Below are 18019 nucleotides of genomic sequence, written 5' to 3' on the forward strand. Positions count from 1 at the left end.
GGAAACTTACATAAGCTTCTTAGATAGCCTCATCCACCAGAGAGCAGACAGAAGAAGCAAGAAGAACTACAATCCTGTAGCCTCTGGAAGAGAAACCACATTCACAGAAAGACAAAATGAAAAGGCAGAAGAATATGTACCAGATGAAGGAACAAGATAAAACCCCAGAAAAACAACTAAATGAAGTGGAGATAAGCAACCTTCCAGAAAAAGAATTCAGAATAATGATAGTGAAGATGATCCAGGACCTCGGAAAAAGAATGGAGGCAAAGATCGAGAAGATGCAAGAAATGTTTACAATAACTGAAATGAAAAATACACTACAAGGAATCAATAGCAGAGTAACTTGAGGCAGAAGAACAGATAAGTGACCTGGAAGACAGAATGGTGGAATTCACTGCTGCAGAACAGAATAAAGAAAAAAGAATGAAGACAACCTAAGAGACCTCTGGGACAACATTAAACGCAACAACATTTGCATTATACGGGTCCCAAAAGGAGAAAAGAGAGAAAGGACTAGAGAAAACATTTGAAGAGATTATAGTCGAAAATTTCACTAACATGGGAAAGGAAATAGCCACCCAAGTCCAGGAAGCACAGTGAGTCCCATACAGGATAAACCCAAGGAGAAACATGCCGAAACACACAGTAATCAAATTGGCAAAACTTAAAGACAAAAATTATTATTAAAAGCAGCTAGGGAAAAATGACAACATAGAAGGGAACTCCCATAAGGTTAACAGCTGATTTCTCAGCAGAAACTCTACAAGCCAGAAGGGAGTGGCATGAGATACTTAAAGTGATGAAAGGGAAGAACCTACAACCAAGATTACTCTACCCAGCAAGGATCTCATTCAGGTTTGATGGAGATATCAAAAGCTTTACAGACAAGTAAAAGATAAGCGAATTCAGCACCACCAATCCAGCTCTACAACAAATGCTAAAGGAACTTCTCTAAGTGGGAAACACAAGAGGAGAAAAGGACCAATAAAAAAAAACCTAAAACAATTAAGAAAATGGTAATAGGAACATATATATTGATTATTACCCTAAACGTGAATGGATTAAATGCTCCAACCAAAAGACACAGGCTTGCTGAATGGATACAAAAACAAGACCCACATATAGTCAGTCTACAAGAGACCAACTTCAGACTTAGGGACACAAAGACTGAAAGTGAGGGGATGGAAAAAGATATTCCATGCAAATGGAAATCAAAAGAAAGCTGGAGTAACAATACTCATATCAGATAAAATAGACTTTAAAATAAAGAATGTTACAAGAGACAAGGAAGGACACTACATAATGATCAGGAGATCAATCCAAGAAGATACAGCCTATGTTGGAGGTGCTCCAACACAGGGGCACCTCAATACATGAGGCAACTGCTAACAGCTATCAGAGGAATTCAACAGTAACATAATAATGGTGGGGAACTTTAACACCTCACTTACACCACTGGACAGATCATCGAAACTGAAAATGAATAAGAAAACAAGCTTTAAATGACACAATAGACCAGGTAGATTTAATTGATATTTATAGGACATTCCATCCAAAAACAGCAGATTACACTTTCTTCTCAAGTGCGCACACAACATTCTCCAGGATAGATCACATCTTCAGTCACAAATCAAGCCTCAGTAAATTTAAGAAAATTGAAGTCATATCAGTATCTTTTCTGACCACAATGCTATGAGATTAGAAATCAATTACAGGGAAAAAAATGTACAAAACACACACACATGGAGGCTAAACAATACATTACTAAATAACCAAGAGAGTACTGAAGAAATCAAAGAGGCGATCAAAAAATACCTAGAGACAAATGACAATGAAAACATGACGATCCAAAACCTATGGAATGCAGCAAAAGAAGTCCTAAGAGGGAAGTTTATAGCTATACAAGCCTACCACAGGAAACAAGAAAAATCTAACCTTACACCTAAAGGAACTAGAGAAAGAAGAACAAACAAAACCCAAAGTTAGCAGAAGGAAAGAAATCATAAAGATCAGAGCACAAATAAATGAAATAAAACTAAAAGCTGGTTCTTTGAGAAGATAAAATTGATAAACCATTAGCCAGACTCATCAAGAAAAAGAGGGAGAGGACTCAAATCAGTAAAATTAGAAATGAAAAAGGAGAAGTTACAACAGACACCACAGAAATACAAAGCATCCTAAGAGACTACTACAAGCAACTCTGCCAATAAAATGGACAACCTGGAAGAAATGGACAAATTCTTAGAAAGGTATAAACTTTCAATACTGAACCAGGAATAGAAAATATGAACAGACCAATCACAAGTAATGAAATTGAAACTGTGATTAAAAATCTTCCAACAAACAAAGGTCCAGGACCAGATGGCTTCACAGGTGAATTCTATCAAACATTTAGAGAAGAGCTAACATCCATCCTTCTCAATCTCTTCCAAAAAATTGCAGAGGAAGAAACACTCGGAAACTCATTCTATGAGGCCACCATCACCCTGATACCAAAACCAGACAAAGATACTCTAAGAAAAGAAAATTACAGACCAATATCACTGATGAATATAGATGTAAAAATACTAGCAAACAGAATCCAACAACACATTAAAAGGATCATACACCATGACCAAGTGGGATTTATCCCAGGGATGCAAGGATTCTTCAATATATGAAATCAATCAATGTGATACACCATATTAACAAATTGCAGAAGAAAAACCATATGATCACATCAGTAGATGCAGAAAAAGCTTTTGAGAAAATTCAACACCCATTTGTGGTAAAAACTCTCCAGAAAGTGGGCATAGAGGGAACCTACCTCAACATGATAAAGGCCATATATGACAAACCCACAGCAAACATCATTCTCAATGGTGAAAAACTGAAATATTTCCTCCAAGATCAGGAACAAGACAAGGATGTCCACTCTCACCACTATTATTCAACATAGTTTTGGAAGTCCTAGCCACGGCAACCAGAGAAGAAAAAGAAATAAAAGGAATACAAATTGGAAAAGAAGAAGTAAAACTCACTGTTTGCAGATGACATGATACTATAGAGAATCCTAAAGATGCCACCAGAAAACTACTAGAGCTAATCAATGAATTTGGTAAAGTTGCAAGATACAAAATTAATGCACAGAAAGCTCTTGCATTCCTATCCACTAATGATGAAAAATCTGAAAGAGAAATTAAGGAAACACTCCCTTTTACCATTGCAACAAAAGGAATAAAATACTTAGGAGTAAACCTACCTAGGGAGACAAAAGAGCTGTATTCAGAAAACTATAAGGCACTGATGAAAGAAATTAAAGATGATACCAACAGATGGAGAGATATACCATTTCTTTGGATTGGAAGAATCAATATTGTGCAAATGACTATACTATCCAAAGCAATCTACAGATTCAATGCAATCCCTATCAAATTACCAATGGCAGTTTTTACAGAACTAGAGCAAAAAATCTTAAAATTTCTATGGAGACACAAAAGACCCCGAATAGCCAAAGCAATCTTGAGGGGAAAAAAACAGAGCTGGAGGAATCAGACTCCCTGACTTCACAGTATAGTATAAAGCTACAGTAATCAAGACAATATGGTACCGACACAAAAACAAACATTGATCAATGGAACAAGATAGAAAGCCCAGAGATAAACCCACACACGTATGGTCAACTAATCTATGACAAAGGAGGCAAGGATATACAATGGAGAAAAGACGGTCTCTTCAATAAGTGGTGCTGGGAAAACTGGACAGCTATATGTAAAAGAATGGAATTAGAACACTCCCTAACACCATACACAAAAATAAAAAAAATCGATTAGAGACCTAAATGTAAGATCAGACACTATAAAACTCTTAGAGGAAAACATAGGAAGAGCACTCTTCAACATAAATCACAGCAAGAGCTTTTTTCATCCACCTCCTAGAGTAATGGAATTAAAAACAAAAATAAACAAATGGGACCTAATGAAACTTAAAAGTTTTTGCACAGCAAAGGAAACCATAAACAAGAGAAAAGACAACCTTCAGAATGGGAGAAAATATTTGCAAACAAATCAACGGACAAAGGATTAATCTCCAAAATATATAAACAGCTCATGCAGCTCAATAGTAAAAAAACAAACAACCCAATCCATAATGGGCAGAAGACCTAAATAGACATTTCTTCAAAGAAGACATACAGATGGCCAAGAAGCACATGAAAAACTGCTCAACATCACTAATTATTAGAGAAATGCAAATCAAAACTACAATGAGGGGCTTCCCTGGTGGTGCAGTGGTTGAGAGTCCACCTGCCAATGCAGGGGACACAAGTTCTTGCCCCTGTCCGGGAAGATCCCACATGCTGCGGAGTGGCTAGGCCTGCGCGTCCAGAGCCTGTGATTCACAACGGGAGAGGCCACAACAGTGAGAGACCCATGCACCGCAAAAAAAAAAAAAAAAAAAAAAAGGACAATGAGGTATCACCTCACACCAGTTAGAATAGGCATCATCAGAAAATCTACAAACAGCAAATGTGGAGAAAAGGGAACCCTCTTGCACTGTTGGTGGGAATGTAAATTGATGCAGCCACTATGAAGAACAGTATGGACGTTCCTTAAAAAACTAAAAATAGATATACCATATGATCCAGCAATCCCACTACTGGGTATATACCCAGAGAAAAGCATAATTCAGAAAGACACATGCACCCCAATGTTCATTGCAACACAATTTACAATAGCCAGGTCATGGAAGCAAGCTAAATGCCCATTGACAGATGAATGGATAAAGAAGATGTGGTACATATATACAATGGAATATTACTCAGCCATAAAAAGGAACGAAATTGGGTCATTTGTTGAGACATGGTTGGATCTAGAGCCTGTCATACAGAGTGAAGTAAGTCAGAAAAACAAATATCGTATATTAATGCACATATGTGGAACCTAGAAAAATGGTACAGATGAACTGGTTTGCAGGGCAAAAACTGAGACACAGATGTAGAGAAAGTATGGACACCAAGCAGGGAAAGCGGCGGGGTGGTAGTGGTGGTGTGATGAATTGGGTGATTGGGATTGACATCTATACAGTGATGTGTATAAAATTGATGACTAATAAGAACCTGCTTTATAAAAAAAAAAAAGTAGGTCTGTCAAAGTAGGGTGATTTGCATGTCAGACACCTGAAGGATATCCAGGTGATAATACCAGAAGCAACTGAATATATGAATCTCAAAACTGGAGCAGAGGAAGAGGCTAGAAATGAGAATCATATGTATAGAAGTTGAAACCACAAGAGTGTATGAAATCTATTACAGAGAAAATATAGAGGAACTGGGGGGTCAAGGACAAAAGCATAGGGACATCTTAATGCTTCAAGGATAAGCAGCGAAGAGGACCTCAGAAGGAAAGTAGGAAAGAGCGATCATGTTGTAAGTGGTCCATAGTGTGGATTGGGTTACCCGGGTCCTGGGCCAACAGAAGATCTGGAGGGGAGGAGTCATCATCAGAGTTTTGGATCCAGGCTGCTTCTGGTTCCCTCCACCTTCACTGGATGTCTGAGTCATCACTACTGAGAAAAAGATAACGCTTCCCCTCTCTTCATCTGCATCCACAGGAGAAGGTAGATCGAAAACCCTCTCCCATTATAGGAAAAAGAAGAAATCATTAGATCAAATCAGGAAGTTGGTTTCTGGCCCTGGCTCTGCCATAAACACTCATGTTTTGACTCCAGATATCATATAACCATTCTCAGTCTGGTGCTTATCTGAAAAATAAGGGACTTGAACTGGATTATCTCCAAGGTTGTACCTATTCGGTTAGGCAGGATACAAAAACCACAGGTTATTTTAACAGAACAATAATAAAGAATCATTAAATCGGCATCGAAGAAAGGGCCAAAGGAAAACAAGTATCAGAGAGCTAGCAAGGGCAAAAGCAAACATCACAGGGCCGCGGGAACAAAAGGGAAGAGGCTGGCGTCACTAAAACTGAAACTGAAACCCAGACTTCCCAGAAGGGGGCGCTGCTCCACTGGTGCTGGCAAGACCACACTGGTTTTGTGAGTATTGGAGAAACTGCCACTGCAGGGAAACCAACATTGCTAGAGTGATGCTGATGGGAATAGAGCAAATAGGAGGAAACAAGTCCCTTCCTCATCCTGCCTTGCAGCTGTGTAAGCCCCTCATTTAGGAAGTTTAAGTCTCCGAGCATCTCATTCAACAAGTAGCTACAGTGATGAATAAATAAAAATTTTTCATAACTGCATCACTGAAATGGAGGTAAGGAATATGCTGAACCCAAAGTGATGTGACACAAGAAACCCTGGAAGGAGAAGAAGGGTCAAGGCTTAGGGTGACTTCTGAAACCTGGAGACCTTGACCTTTGTGGACAACAGAGGATACTGAGGCAAGAGAGAACGCCAAGGCTTGCCAAAGATGGAGAAGCTACAGGAGACCCTCTGACGAACCCGAGCCCGAAAGGGCTGTACTGTGGTATACAAGTAAGTGAAGAATAAACCCCGCCACGTGGAAGGAGTCAACAAGGCCACACATCTATCTCCAACCTGCTGCTAGATCAAGGGGAAGAAGTTCCCTTGAGATTCTGTAAACCACAAGCTGGCTCTCGCACAGGACTGTGGTCTGAAGTCCCACTAACTGTAAAGTTTGAAATCCCTCAGTGAAGTATTTAATTCAGATTGGTTCTGGGTAATGCCCCCAGGTGGCAGGCAGAAGCTTTTACAATTCCTCTTAAGAGAGCTCAGATTCAACTCAGGCCTCAAAGAATGTCCACAGGTAAAATGCTAACACAATATTGCAAATCAACTATACTTCAGTTTTTTAAAAAATGCTAAGGAGATTGAGAGACTTAAGGTAAACATTCACAAGGTATCCAAGGAAATAAAGCACTGTGAACAAGAACCAGCAGACACCGCATACGGAAACCTCAACGGTAACCAGGGGACTATACATTTAAAAACCTCAAGGAGATACCAATTCATACTCATCAGATTGACAAAAATGTTTTGAATTGGCATTAACAGTTTGGTGTTACCTCCTATATGCATTTAAACATATGCACACCTCCCATTCCTTTACATTATGCCTAAAGAAACTCTTACACATGTATCTTAGGACTTACGTACCAGAATGTTCATAGCAGTACTGTTCATAACAGGGAAAAACAACAAATCCTGGAAATAACCGCACTGCTGACCAACCTAAATTGGATAAACTGGCGTTTTCACACACTGCTGTACTACAGAGCAGTGAGAATGAACCAGCCTCACGCATCGACGTGGATGAATCTCAAGTATAATATTGAACAAAAGAAGTCATAGAAGAACACATGCAATATGAGTCAGGCCATTCACATAAGCTAAAAACATGGTACATGTTGTTTAAGGCAAGTGGTAAAACTAAAACAAAAAGCAAAGGAATAATTATCACAAAAATTAGGATGGTGGTGCTTTTTGTGGGGGGTGGGTAGCAAGGAGGTACGATCAAAGTGGATCATCAGGGGTTTTCTGATGTAGCTGGTAATACTCATTAAAAAAAATCTTGGCTGGCAGGGACGTGGGTGTTCACTTACAATCCTTATTTAAAACATACATTTTACACACACTTTTATATGTATGATATGCTTCACAAAAAATAAGGAATGATCCTAATAGTCCTTCTCTAACCTGTAAGACTTGCTGTCAGAATGCTGTGCGGTTCGTATTTTCAATGCCAGCTTCTTGGGCCATAAAATAAAAGGGGCCAATGTTTTTCAGCAGTTCTTCAGGGCTGCCATACTCTACAATCTTCCCATTGTCTAGGACCATTACCCTGAAACAAAGAAGAGAGAAGTCTTAGAAAGCAGTGTCTCAAACCTTGGCATTTATAATAACCAGAACTAAGTCTCGATATTGTTACCAAGGCTGTTGCCCCAGAATCATACCCCTGCCCCTCCCTCAGATGGAAACCAAGTGCTCATATCTAAGTTTCAGGAGTAAGCTGCAAAGAGAAAAACAAGAACTGGTTAGAACAAACTAGGCCCAAGGTGGTGGAAGATTTGATTTCCAATAGACCTTGGGCCACGTTATGCTCATTGTAATATATTAGCATGCTAAATGACACACCTACCAGCACCGTGATATGGACGATTGTCATGACAGCAACCGGAAAAGCCCAGACAAGGACTGAAAAGGAGGGTTGCATCAGTTCCTGTTCAAACCACACCCCTCTTCTCAGATTAGTCATAAATATTCCTCCTACTCTTTCCAATTCCCTCCCTTTTCCCCTCAACCCTCCTGTATAAATGGTGTCTCCGCCCAAATCGGGTTGAGAAAGTTGATTTGTGAACTAATTCCCACTTCTCCATTCTTTGGCCATTGAATAAAGCTTGTGCTGGAAAGTCTTAGCATCGGTTTTGTTATTGGCTGTGCGAATCTGAGCGGAAAAAGAAGCTCCCTGGCCAAGACGAGGGGTCTCTAGGCTAGGACACCAGCGCGGGTCCAGGTGACCAATATGATAACAGTATGTTTATTCATACCAGGCTACAAGGCAGCGAGAATGACTGAACTGCGGCTATCTGCATCAACATGGATTCCATGTGGAATGCTGAACAAAATAGACTTATACTGCATATATTCTTATACTATTTACGTTTTTTTCTTTTTTTTAAGGATACACATTGTTTAAGGATACGTTGATTTAAAAAGGGAGCCTTCCCCTTGGTCAAAAAAGGGAGCCTATTCTCTTCAGTTTTAAGATTACTGACACCCCCCCCCCCCCATTTTGAATTGTCAGATTGTCAGTTAGAAGGAACAGAAAGCTTCTGTTTACAGGCAGAGCAGCTGAGACCCAGCTTAGTTGGGAAGGTCTATGGAGCAATATATATCACTCCTGGCTTGGGCCTCCTCCACCCGCCATACTCAGTTAATAGTTACACAGTTTCCCATTTTACCTTCAAGACAGTTCCCTTAACCCTGTTGGCCTTCATTAGCTTGATGTATAATTTTGGGCAAATTACTTGCAATCTCTCAGCCTCCATATTTTCATCAATAAAATGATGGTAGTTAAACCTGTAAAGAGACTGACAACGGGTTAAGCCGTGGCTATCAAGCTCTGTCCCCCGACTCACTTGTCACTGTCCATGATGGTGTGTAGCCTGTGGGCAATGGTGATGGTCGTGCAGTGGGAGAACTCAGTTTGGATGGTTGTCTGGATGAGGCGATCTGTCTCTAGATCCACCGCAGCAGTGGCCTCGTCCATGATCAGAATCTTGGATTTCTGAAGCAGAGCCCTGGCCAGGCACAGTAGCTGCCTTTGCCCTATGCTGCAGCCAGTGGAAGAAACAAAGCATTAGCCCCTAAGGACCAAGGAATAACCTGGGTTGGGGCTTGGAGGGGCAGATTTCATGTTCCAGATCAGACTTTCAAAATCCGCACTTCCAAATTCCCCTAGAATGCCTTAGCCTCTTCCACTAGCTGTTTATTGTTACCAAGGGCAGTGTTTGCCAAACTTTCTCAATTAATTGGAAGACCCACCGCAGGTACTTAATTTAAAAATTCCTATTTCTGGGCCCTGCTCTCAAGTCAGAATGGGGAGGAGCCTAGGAACCTGTATTTTGAATACACCTCAGGAGATTTTCATGTTTAACAAGTTTGGAAAACACTAACCCTGGAATAGTGCTTTGCATTTAGCTACAGTGATATCTCAGTACCCGACTTCAGCAGTATTTGACCTGACACCATTAGTATAGGGTGAAACCGCATGAGAATGCCCCAGTGGCATTTCTTAGTGGCCCTAGCAAATTCATTTGTTATTTTAATGTGTAATTCTAGTCTCAAGGCTAATTATTTGTTCAGGGCCTTCTCCCTTGATTAGAAACCGTTGCTATCTAATGAACATGATGTCTTGGTGGGAGATGCAACGTTTGTGGAATTCGAATATGCCTGTAAAATGCAAATCACTTTAAATTGCTAAAAGCCAGTAATGAAGGCTGGACTTCTTATTTACATAAAGAACATTTGGGAAATGATGTGGAGGAAATATTCGTGAATTTGGAATTGCTCTTTCCTGCTGTGGCCATTAGGGAACGTATTAAACAGGGGGTGGCTAAAGTTCTGTAATTCTCTGTAAGAAAATTTATGCAGGAGATGAGAAGTCACCCAAGATGAACTTGCAGTTTTTCTCTGTAACGTCAGAACAGAGACACTGAAAAACTATTTACTTAACGCTTCCCAACTCCCACCTCGTTCAGTTGGACTTCATAGTAACAGGCTGTTGCTAAGGCATCAATTTGGCTTTCAGCTGCTGACTCTCCCGAAGCTGACTGATCTCCAGTCTCTGATCAGAGAATTTTAGGTTTCATCAGCCCACCAGGTCTGAAATCAAGGCGCTGGTAATGCCAGGTAAGTTTCTCCCAGCATTCACAGAGGATGGTGTGATTCTGTTCTCAGGCCCCTATCACATCCTGCCCACATGGCCCTGCACACCTGCAGCATTTACTGCACAGAATTTACTCACACGAAGTGTGTCTTCTCCATCACACTGTAAGTGCTAGGAGGGCATGGATGGGTCTGTGGCATTTCCCTCTGTATTTCCAGTAGGTGCTCAATATATGTTGACTGAATGTTTGAATGGCCTTTTTAATAGGCCTGAAGACCTACTTCAGTCCTGCTAGTTCCTAGGTCTGTCGCTGAGGGAAAACAAACATGCTGGTGTTCTCTAGCAAGGCTCACAAGTGTTCCCTGGGGCTACACACTGAAATCACCTGGGACCCTGAGTCAACCGGTCTGGGGTACAGCCTGGGCACTGGGACCTTAAGCTTCCTGAGTGATTCTAGCGTGCAGAGCCTACTTAAGACTCAACCTTCTAGGCCGTGCATCTCATGCTGTAATGTGCACACAGATTACCTGGGACTCTTGCTAAAGGGCGGATTCTGAGCAGTAGGATAGAGCCTGAGGTTCTGCATTTATAACAAGCTCCCAGGTGAAGCCAGAGCAGCGGGTCCATTAATTGAGCTACTGAGCCTTCCCTTCTGAGCTCCAGCTGCTAATGGTGCATGCCCTGCCCACCACTCTGAAGGCACCAGGGCTGCAGCAAGGCCGGCCCCTGAGCCACCAGCTTTTGACTGAGAGCTGACCATCAGTGTGTGGAGGGAGAAAAGAGGTGGTTGTAGGGAAAATGCCAGGCCAACTTGTTAACTGACAGAAAATGTGAAGTGTCAACATATGAGGAAACACTTTGAAAAGATAACAAGAACTGTGAAGCCAAAAGAGTCTTTGTGCTGGTCTATGGTGCTCCAAGGACCCTGCGGACAGCACATCTCCATCATCCACGTGCTCCTTAGATCAGGGCTTCTCAAACTGAGGTGCCTGTAACAACCCCTGGGGATCCTTTAGAACTCCCATCTCCAGTAATGCCACGTACCAGTTACATCAGACTCTCTGGGGCTGGACCAGGCATAGGGATTGTTTCCAGCCTGAGTGCAGAGTGCAACTGAAAACCCCGCACAACGGTGGGATCTGCAAGCTCGTGTTTGTAATGTCCTGTGAGGGTATGTTTACTGACAAAGGTTTTCAAGAGTTTCCAAGCACATTCACGTCTATTTTAATCTTCACAACAGGTTCGTTTTACGCATTAGGAATTAGACCTGGAGAGTGAAAATTCTTTGATGCCAGGCACCACCATGCATGAGTAACAAAAGTAGTGGTCCCCTCGCCTCCTCCACAGCCTGTGGGGGAAGTGGGTTATGAAACATTACCTCAGGTTGTCACCGCCTTCTGTCACTTCGTAGGACAACCCAGCTTGCAGGCCGTCCACGAAAGACTTGAGGTGAGCAAGCTCCAAGGCCTTCCAGATCTCCTCGTCTGAGTAGTTGTTGAAAGGGTCTAGATTCATCCTCAGGCTCCCAGAGAACAGGATGGGATCCTGTAAGTCAAGGGACGAGGGAGTTAGTGGGGCTAATGTTAGAAAAGGAACAAGTAGGGACTTCCCTGGTGGTGCAGTGGTTAAGAATCCGCCTGCCAATGCAGGGGACATGGGTTCGAGCCCTGGTCCGGGAAGATCCCACATGCTGCGGAGCAACTAAGCCCGTGTGGCACAACTACTGAGCCTGCGCTCTAGACCCCGCGAGCCACAACTACTGAGACCGCGAGCCACCAACTACTGCAGCCCACGCACCTAGAGCCCGTGCTCCACAACAAGAGAAGCCACCGCAATGAGAAGCCCACACACCGCAATGAAGAGTAGCCCCCGCTCGCCGCAATTAGAGAAAGCCCCTGTGCAGCAATGCAGCCAAAAATAAAATTTTTAAAAATTTTAATAAAACAAACATCTGGCTTTTATATATATATATATATATATATACATACATATACACATATATATATTTAAATTTTCTTTTATAAAAGAAAAGGAACCAGTAATTCCTTGTGGCCAAGAAAGTGAGCAGAACTGGTCTGAGATGGAAAGCTGGTTAGTTAGTGGTCCAGCTTCTCCAAGATTTCCCCGCTGCAGGCTTTGAGCTAAACACGGGGAGCTAAACACAGCATTAAGAGGAGTCCTTGGTTTTGTTGTTGTTTTTCATTCTGAAGTTCATTTATGGATTTCCAAATTTGCCTTAGCATCCCTTAAAAAGATGAGAGGAACGTCCCACACCCCCAAATGAAAACTCATGGTTTGGAGGTGGAGGGATCGGGGCAGGCAGGGGAAGGGGTCATACAGTTACAAGAGAAGAATTTCTTACGCTCTTGAAGAGGCTGGTGAAAAGAGTGTAACAAAGGGAGCAAACGCCAGACAGACCAAAGCCACCCCAGAGACTTGGCTGCAGCAAGCAGAGGACAGGTTCTGATGAGGACCCACATACCCCAAGAGCCTCCAGGGCAGTCCTTGTTTGGAAGGGTCTGGAGAGGAAGCTGCAGGGAAGACTTTCTTGCTGATGCACTAACCATTCCACTTATTGGCAAAACATTGCCACAAATTCCCTCCACTCTCTTTTAACCATATCAGATGGGGAGTACAAAGCTTAATAGTTTCAAGCTTCAGCAGCAAAACTTAATGCTGATTGCAAAGGTCCTGCGAACCTTGATGGGCTATAGAAATGCTAAATAATCATCTGCTCCATTTGACTTCTGCTGTGTTGCTGCCACCTACTGGTTAGATACTGACAGTCACACAAGCATATTACCAAAAAAATGTAAAACTTATTTCTGTAAGTTCTGGAAGCAATGTGTCTTAGGGAACTAGCTTAGGTATCCCAGGTAGACAGCAGAAATGACGCCACCAAATGAACACACATCAAGAAGAACATGCACATGTTTCCTGTATAACAAGCTACATGTGACAGTACGTCCTACAGCTTACCTGGGGGATGATGGTCAGTTTCTCTCGGAGGTCGTGGAGCCCAATGGAAGCAATATCTACCCCATCAATGGTGATCTGGCCTCCTGCAGCCTCTAGGATTCTGAAAAGGCTGTTTGTCAAGGATGATTTCCCAGCTCCTGTCCTGCCCACCACGCCAATCTGTAAATACAGTTCCTTGGCATGTTAGTTCACCATGTGATTGAGGGCAACAATTTAGCCAGGGACATTCATAATCACAGGTGGAAAAAGACAGTGACTGGCTACTTCATCTCTAAGATGTTAAACTGATTTTGGTTTTGGTGGGGAAAAATGTACCTGGATGTCAGAAAAGGATGGCTTTCCCATCCTACCTCCTAACTTGTTGCTTGCTGAGATCTACATTGACTGCTGGAAATGTACACATCTGTTGCAGTTATTCTTGGAAATTATAGATTTTTTAAAAATCCTTGTTAAAAGTGAGGAGAAGGGAAGGATTGGGTCTGCCATCAGGTCTGAGAAGCAGACCCTGACCTGGACCTGAGCATCAGTACCCAGACATATTTTTGGCCCTGCATCAGACCCCAAGTCCTCAGAGAACAAGAAAACCATACCAGGACTTTGCAGACCAGAGGGAGAACTAGGCCATTCTCTCTGCAGGGACAAACCTGCACACAGCTGTTCCCACCAGTTCCTTCCCCAGGCCGGTGCTTCCTCCTGACTTCCCCTCTACAAGCCTTGGCGCTTACAGGAAATGAGCCCAGTCAGCCACAGGAGGAGAGGGTGCAGACAGGGAGATAGGGGAGGGCTGAGCAAGAGAGCCCTTACAGGCTTAAGTCTGTTTGATCCTGTGTGGATATCCTGCCCTCTGGTGGTGGCGCTGTGTCCCTACACCTCCCCAGGGCAGAGGAAGCGCCCCAACCCTCTCACTTCCACCAGATTAATGAAAGCCCAGAGTCCACTGCTCTCCACCTCTATGTTCACAAGGACTCACCCAGGCCTTTCTTCAGCTCCACCTACCTTCTCAGTGCTCTTAATGTCACAAGTGATCCCCTTCAGTACCAGATCCAGCTCAGGCCGATACCGTACTTGGTAGTTGCTAAACTGGATCTCCCCTTTGCTGGGCCAACCTTCTGGAGGCCTCTTATCAGTCACCCATGGTGCCTGGCAAGGCGACAGGAGGAAAAGTGCTTTACACAGTGACAACTCGCTCAACAGTCCCCACAGGACTCATGTCACAGAACAGGGTAGCAGTGTGCCAGCCACCCGTGAGCATCTGCATTGAATAGACTGAACTAGACTGGTACTTCCAGAAGGGTCCTACCTTATTCAATTAAAGAAACCCTATCCCACGAGGTTGTTCTGTGCATCTCCAGAATGAAGCCACCATTTAACTTGGTGCATCCCAAGACCTGACTTCTCCCAAACCATTACCTATTTTAGGTTTCAAGAAATTAGGTTCTTTCAGTTAGAGCAAGGGAAACTTCCAGAGAACCTTTATGACCCCATGTGAAATCTCTAGATAAGGTGAAGATGCACTCTCAAAGCGGTGGCTTTTTTTTTTGGCCTTGTCCCTGGCTGCTTCTGATTCCTCCTTACCTCATTTTCCACGTTTATGTACTCATTTATTCGCTCAACAGCCACAATGTTGGTCTCTATTTCTGACGTCATCCTCACTAGCCAGTTCAGGGTTTGTGTGATCTACAGAAAAACTGGAAGACTAAGGATCATCTCAGGCTCAGAAACCAACCCAACCAGTTAAACCACAAGGTCAATCTAGTGCCTACTCTGCACCCAGCACTATGCGGCGGGCTCTACAAGCAAGGAGCAAGGAGAAGTATAAGAGACAATCCACACCTCCTTGGGGGAGGGAATGAGGCCGGTGCATTGAATGGTGGGAGGACAATTAAGTGCTCAACTGTGTGGTGCTCACAAGAAAGGCACTACTAGCTTGGAGTGGCCTAGGGCCAAAGCTGAGGCTGGAGAGGCTGGCCGTGGGTCTCCTGCCTGTAAGCCCTTAGGGGTTAGGGGTGGCATTCTACCAATGGGGAAAGCATAAGGAAAGACACAGGGTAGGAGAAGGCCTTCCAAATAGCTGCCACCTCTGCTCTCAACAACAGCTCCATTGAGAACCCAGCCCTCAAGGTGGGACATCCACATGGACCCCTGTCCTCTGTTACCCCAATAAACTCCAGGTGCCTTCCTGCCATTACAGAGATAACATCTAACCACTAGGAAGATGACTGTCATGATCTGGGCCAGAGTCCAGGGAATCCGTGGGTTACTCAGAGGCAAGCTGCTCACATGCAAGCTTTTTCAGGCAAAAATGTAGTCCTGGCACATACACACAGGGAATCTTTGTAGAGCACATGGTGGTTAGAGAGAGGGAGAGCACAGGAGGCTGGGGACTACAAGTAACCACTTGGTGAAGCCTGGACCATATGAATTGTTGATATTTGAATGTTTTTATTTTGGTTCAGTATAATAGTTCTCCAACTCTTTGCCCCATCTGTCGTAGGTTAATAAGCCTAGAAATGAGGGGATGAAAGGGCAGTGGGACAAGGAACCCTGTGATTCATGGTAAATGACAGAGTCCTTTTGGGTGTCCCGCCATGATCACCTTGGGCCTTATTAACGCCAACTGAAAATAGCACCATATAGAGCCTGCTGGTAACTGTGCAGACCCCCAGTATATTAGTTCAGAAAGAGTCCACAAAAGATGGCCAAATGACTCATTAAATGAGTATCATTCATTAAACATTTACCATAGTGCCAGTGGTAGCAAAATGGCTGAGTGGTAGGAAATAACGTCTGATATCTATCTCTTAGTCAAACAGGGGATGCATTATATAGTTCTATTAGACTCTATATTCTTTATTAAAATTAACTCCAATTATTCTGTGATTTAACAAAATAAACATAGAAGTTACTTGTTCAGAAGACTTTCTGGTTACTGCTGCATTATAATAGAAACACTTATTTTCTCTTTTGATTATAATCAAGCAAAGAGACAGGAAACTATTAGATAATCATCTGAGATCGCTTCCTTAACTACCCAGGGCAACACAATTTATGTCCAGTTACCCAGATGACACTGGTACCTACTTAGAAAGGGAAAGGAGCCCGTCCATGGGTTACACAATTAGTAAGAGATGGAGCTAGGGTTTGAACCTCAGTCTCCCCTGGTCCCTCTGGATCTAGAAAGGAATCAAGAGCACAGACTCCACGGTATACCCGAGACTCCATTTAAGAATAATGCATTAATTCAACCAAACTCCCAACCTTCAGACTCACACTGAGTGCATTGGAGAGAACAAAGCCCACAGTGTCCCCACTCAGGGTATCTCTATAAATAACCATCATCAAGGATGAAAAGAAGACGATCAGGTTCCCAATCAGCTCCAGACGAACTGCAAGCCACCTGGAGGGCAACAGAACCAGAGAAAGAGGTGTCACTGAAAGGTATCCACTTCCTTACCTTACCCAGCAACCTAGGTGTTCCTAGAACATTCTCAGAGGGCTTGAGTTGGTAGGGCTGCATTCTTAGGAGGTGTCTCAAGTTGACTATGCCATGTGTTCCTAACGTCTTTTAAATTGGATTTTAGAAAATAAATTGCATTTTAAAAGATACTAGAAGAGCAATGTCTCCCAAACTTGCCAAATCTTAAGAATCATCTGGTGGCAATTGTTAAAAATACACAAATTCATGCAAAAAATTCCTGGACTCTTCCCCAGGAGATTCAGGGAATGGGTTTCAGGAATCTGCATTTTAACAAATGTTCCAAGTGAGTTCTTTTGATTAGGCATGGGAAACAATGGCATAAAGAATCCAAATGTAAGGTTAGAAAGAAATCATCACAGGAAGGTTCAGTGTACCCTGTCTGATTTCATGATTTTTAAAAAGGTAGAGAAGAAGCTGGAGGTGGAGGGAAATTAGGTGTGAGCTGATGACAGGGAGGTATGTCGGGGCTTTGTAGAGAACTGAATAGTATGTAGATTGACGTAATTTATGAAAACTGACTTTCCCAGTAAAATGTATTTAACTAAATTTGAATAATTCTAGCACGTGTACAAATAAATATGATACATATTTTACAATGGGGGGGGGTCCAACAGAAAATTGACTCTTATGCCTGTTTCCTTCTTGGAAAGTATCTAAGATATAAAAAATCTTTACAATCAAATTTCTGACCTCTCCATGTTCCAGATAACACTAAGCATCATTAGCCTGCCCTTCACACCGCAAGACAGTGTAGAAGCCACTCAAGAGTTTTCACTTCCTGAAAAAGACCTTCCTCCTCCAAGGACACATGACTTCTTGCCAGGGTCTGATGAAGCTGGAGAAATCAAGAATGCTCACCCTTTTTGGATTCATCTCACAGGATGTGAGCTTTTCATTTCTGTCATCATTGATTTTGCCTAAAATTTCCCAGCTTTCCTCCCTCCAACCTCTGCTTCTTTCACCACCCTACAAAGAGTGTCCTGCCTATGGAGAATCTCACATCCATTCTCAGGGAAGCAAACAGAGAATATCCAGTTCACCCAGCACGTGAACAGTACCTGGGTTATCAAATGCTCACAGATGTCATGTGACTCCCTCAATAAGCCTATGAGGTAGGTTGCGTTCCAGCCATCGTACAAACAAAGAAAATGAGATTTTCCTGAGAGGCGTCAAGACAATTCACCCCGCTTGGTAAGTGGCAGAGCAGACAG

General features: G+C 42.8%; 1 protein-coding gene across 1 annotated transcript in view; it reads right to left on the reverse strand.

Annotated features, from left to right (window-relative positions):
- Window positions 1-7674: 7674 nt before the first annotated feature.
- Window positions 7675-18019, reverse strand: part of ABCC2 (ATP binding cassette subfamily C member 2) — a 69012-nt gene continuing 58667 nt past the window's right edge. Inside the window, exons 26-32 of the mRNA XM_065894828.1 lie at window positions 16601-16727; window positions 14906-15007; window positions 14327-14470; window positions 13331-13489; window positions 11730-11896; window positions 9102-9296; window positions 7675-7804 (exon numbers count right to left, since the gene is read on the reverse strand). Coding sequence (XP_065750900.1) covers window positions 7675-7804; window positions 9102-9296; window positions 11730-11896; window positions 13331-13489; window positions 14327-14470; window positions 14906-15007; window positions 16601-16727 — 1024 coding nt within the window. The remainder of the gene's footprint in view (window positions 7805-9101; window positions 9297-11729; window positions 11897-13330; window positions 13490-14326; window positions 14471-14905; window positions 15008-16600; window positions 16728-18019) is intronic.

The sequence above is a fragment of the Phocoena phocoena genome, chromosome 16 (assembly GCF_963924675.1).
Source record: "Phocoena phocoena chromosome 16, mPhoPho1.1, whole genome shotgun sequence".
Taxonomy (NCBI): domain Eukaryota; kingdom Metazoa; phylum Chordata; class Mammalia; order Artiodactyla; family Phocoenidae; genus Phocoena; species Phocoena phocoena.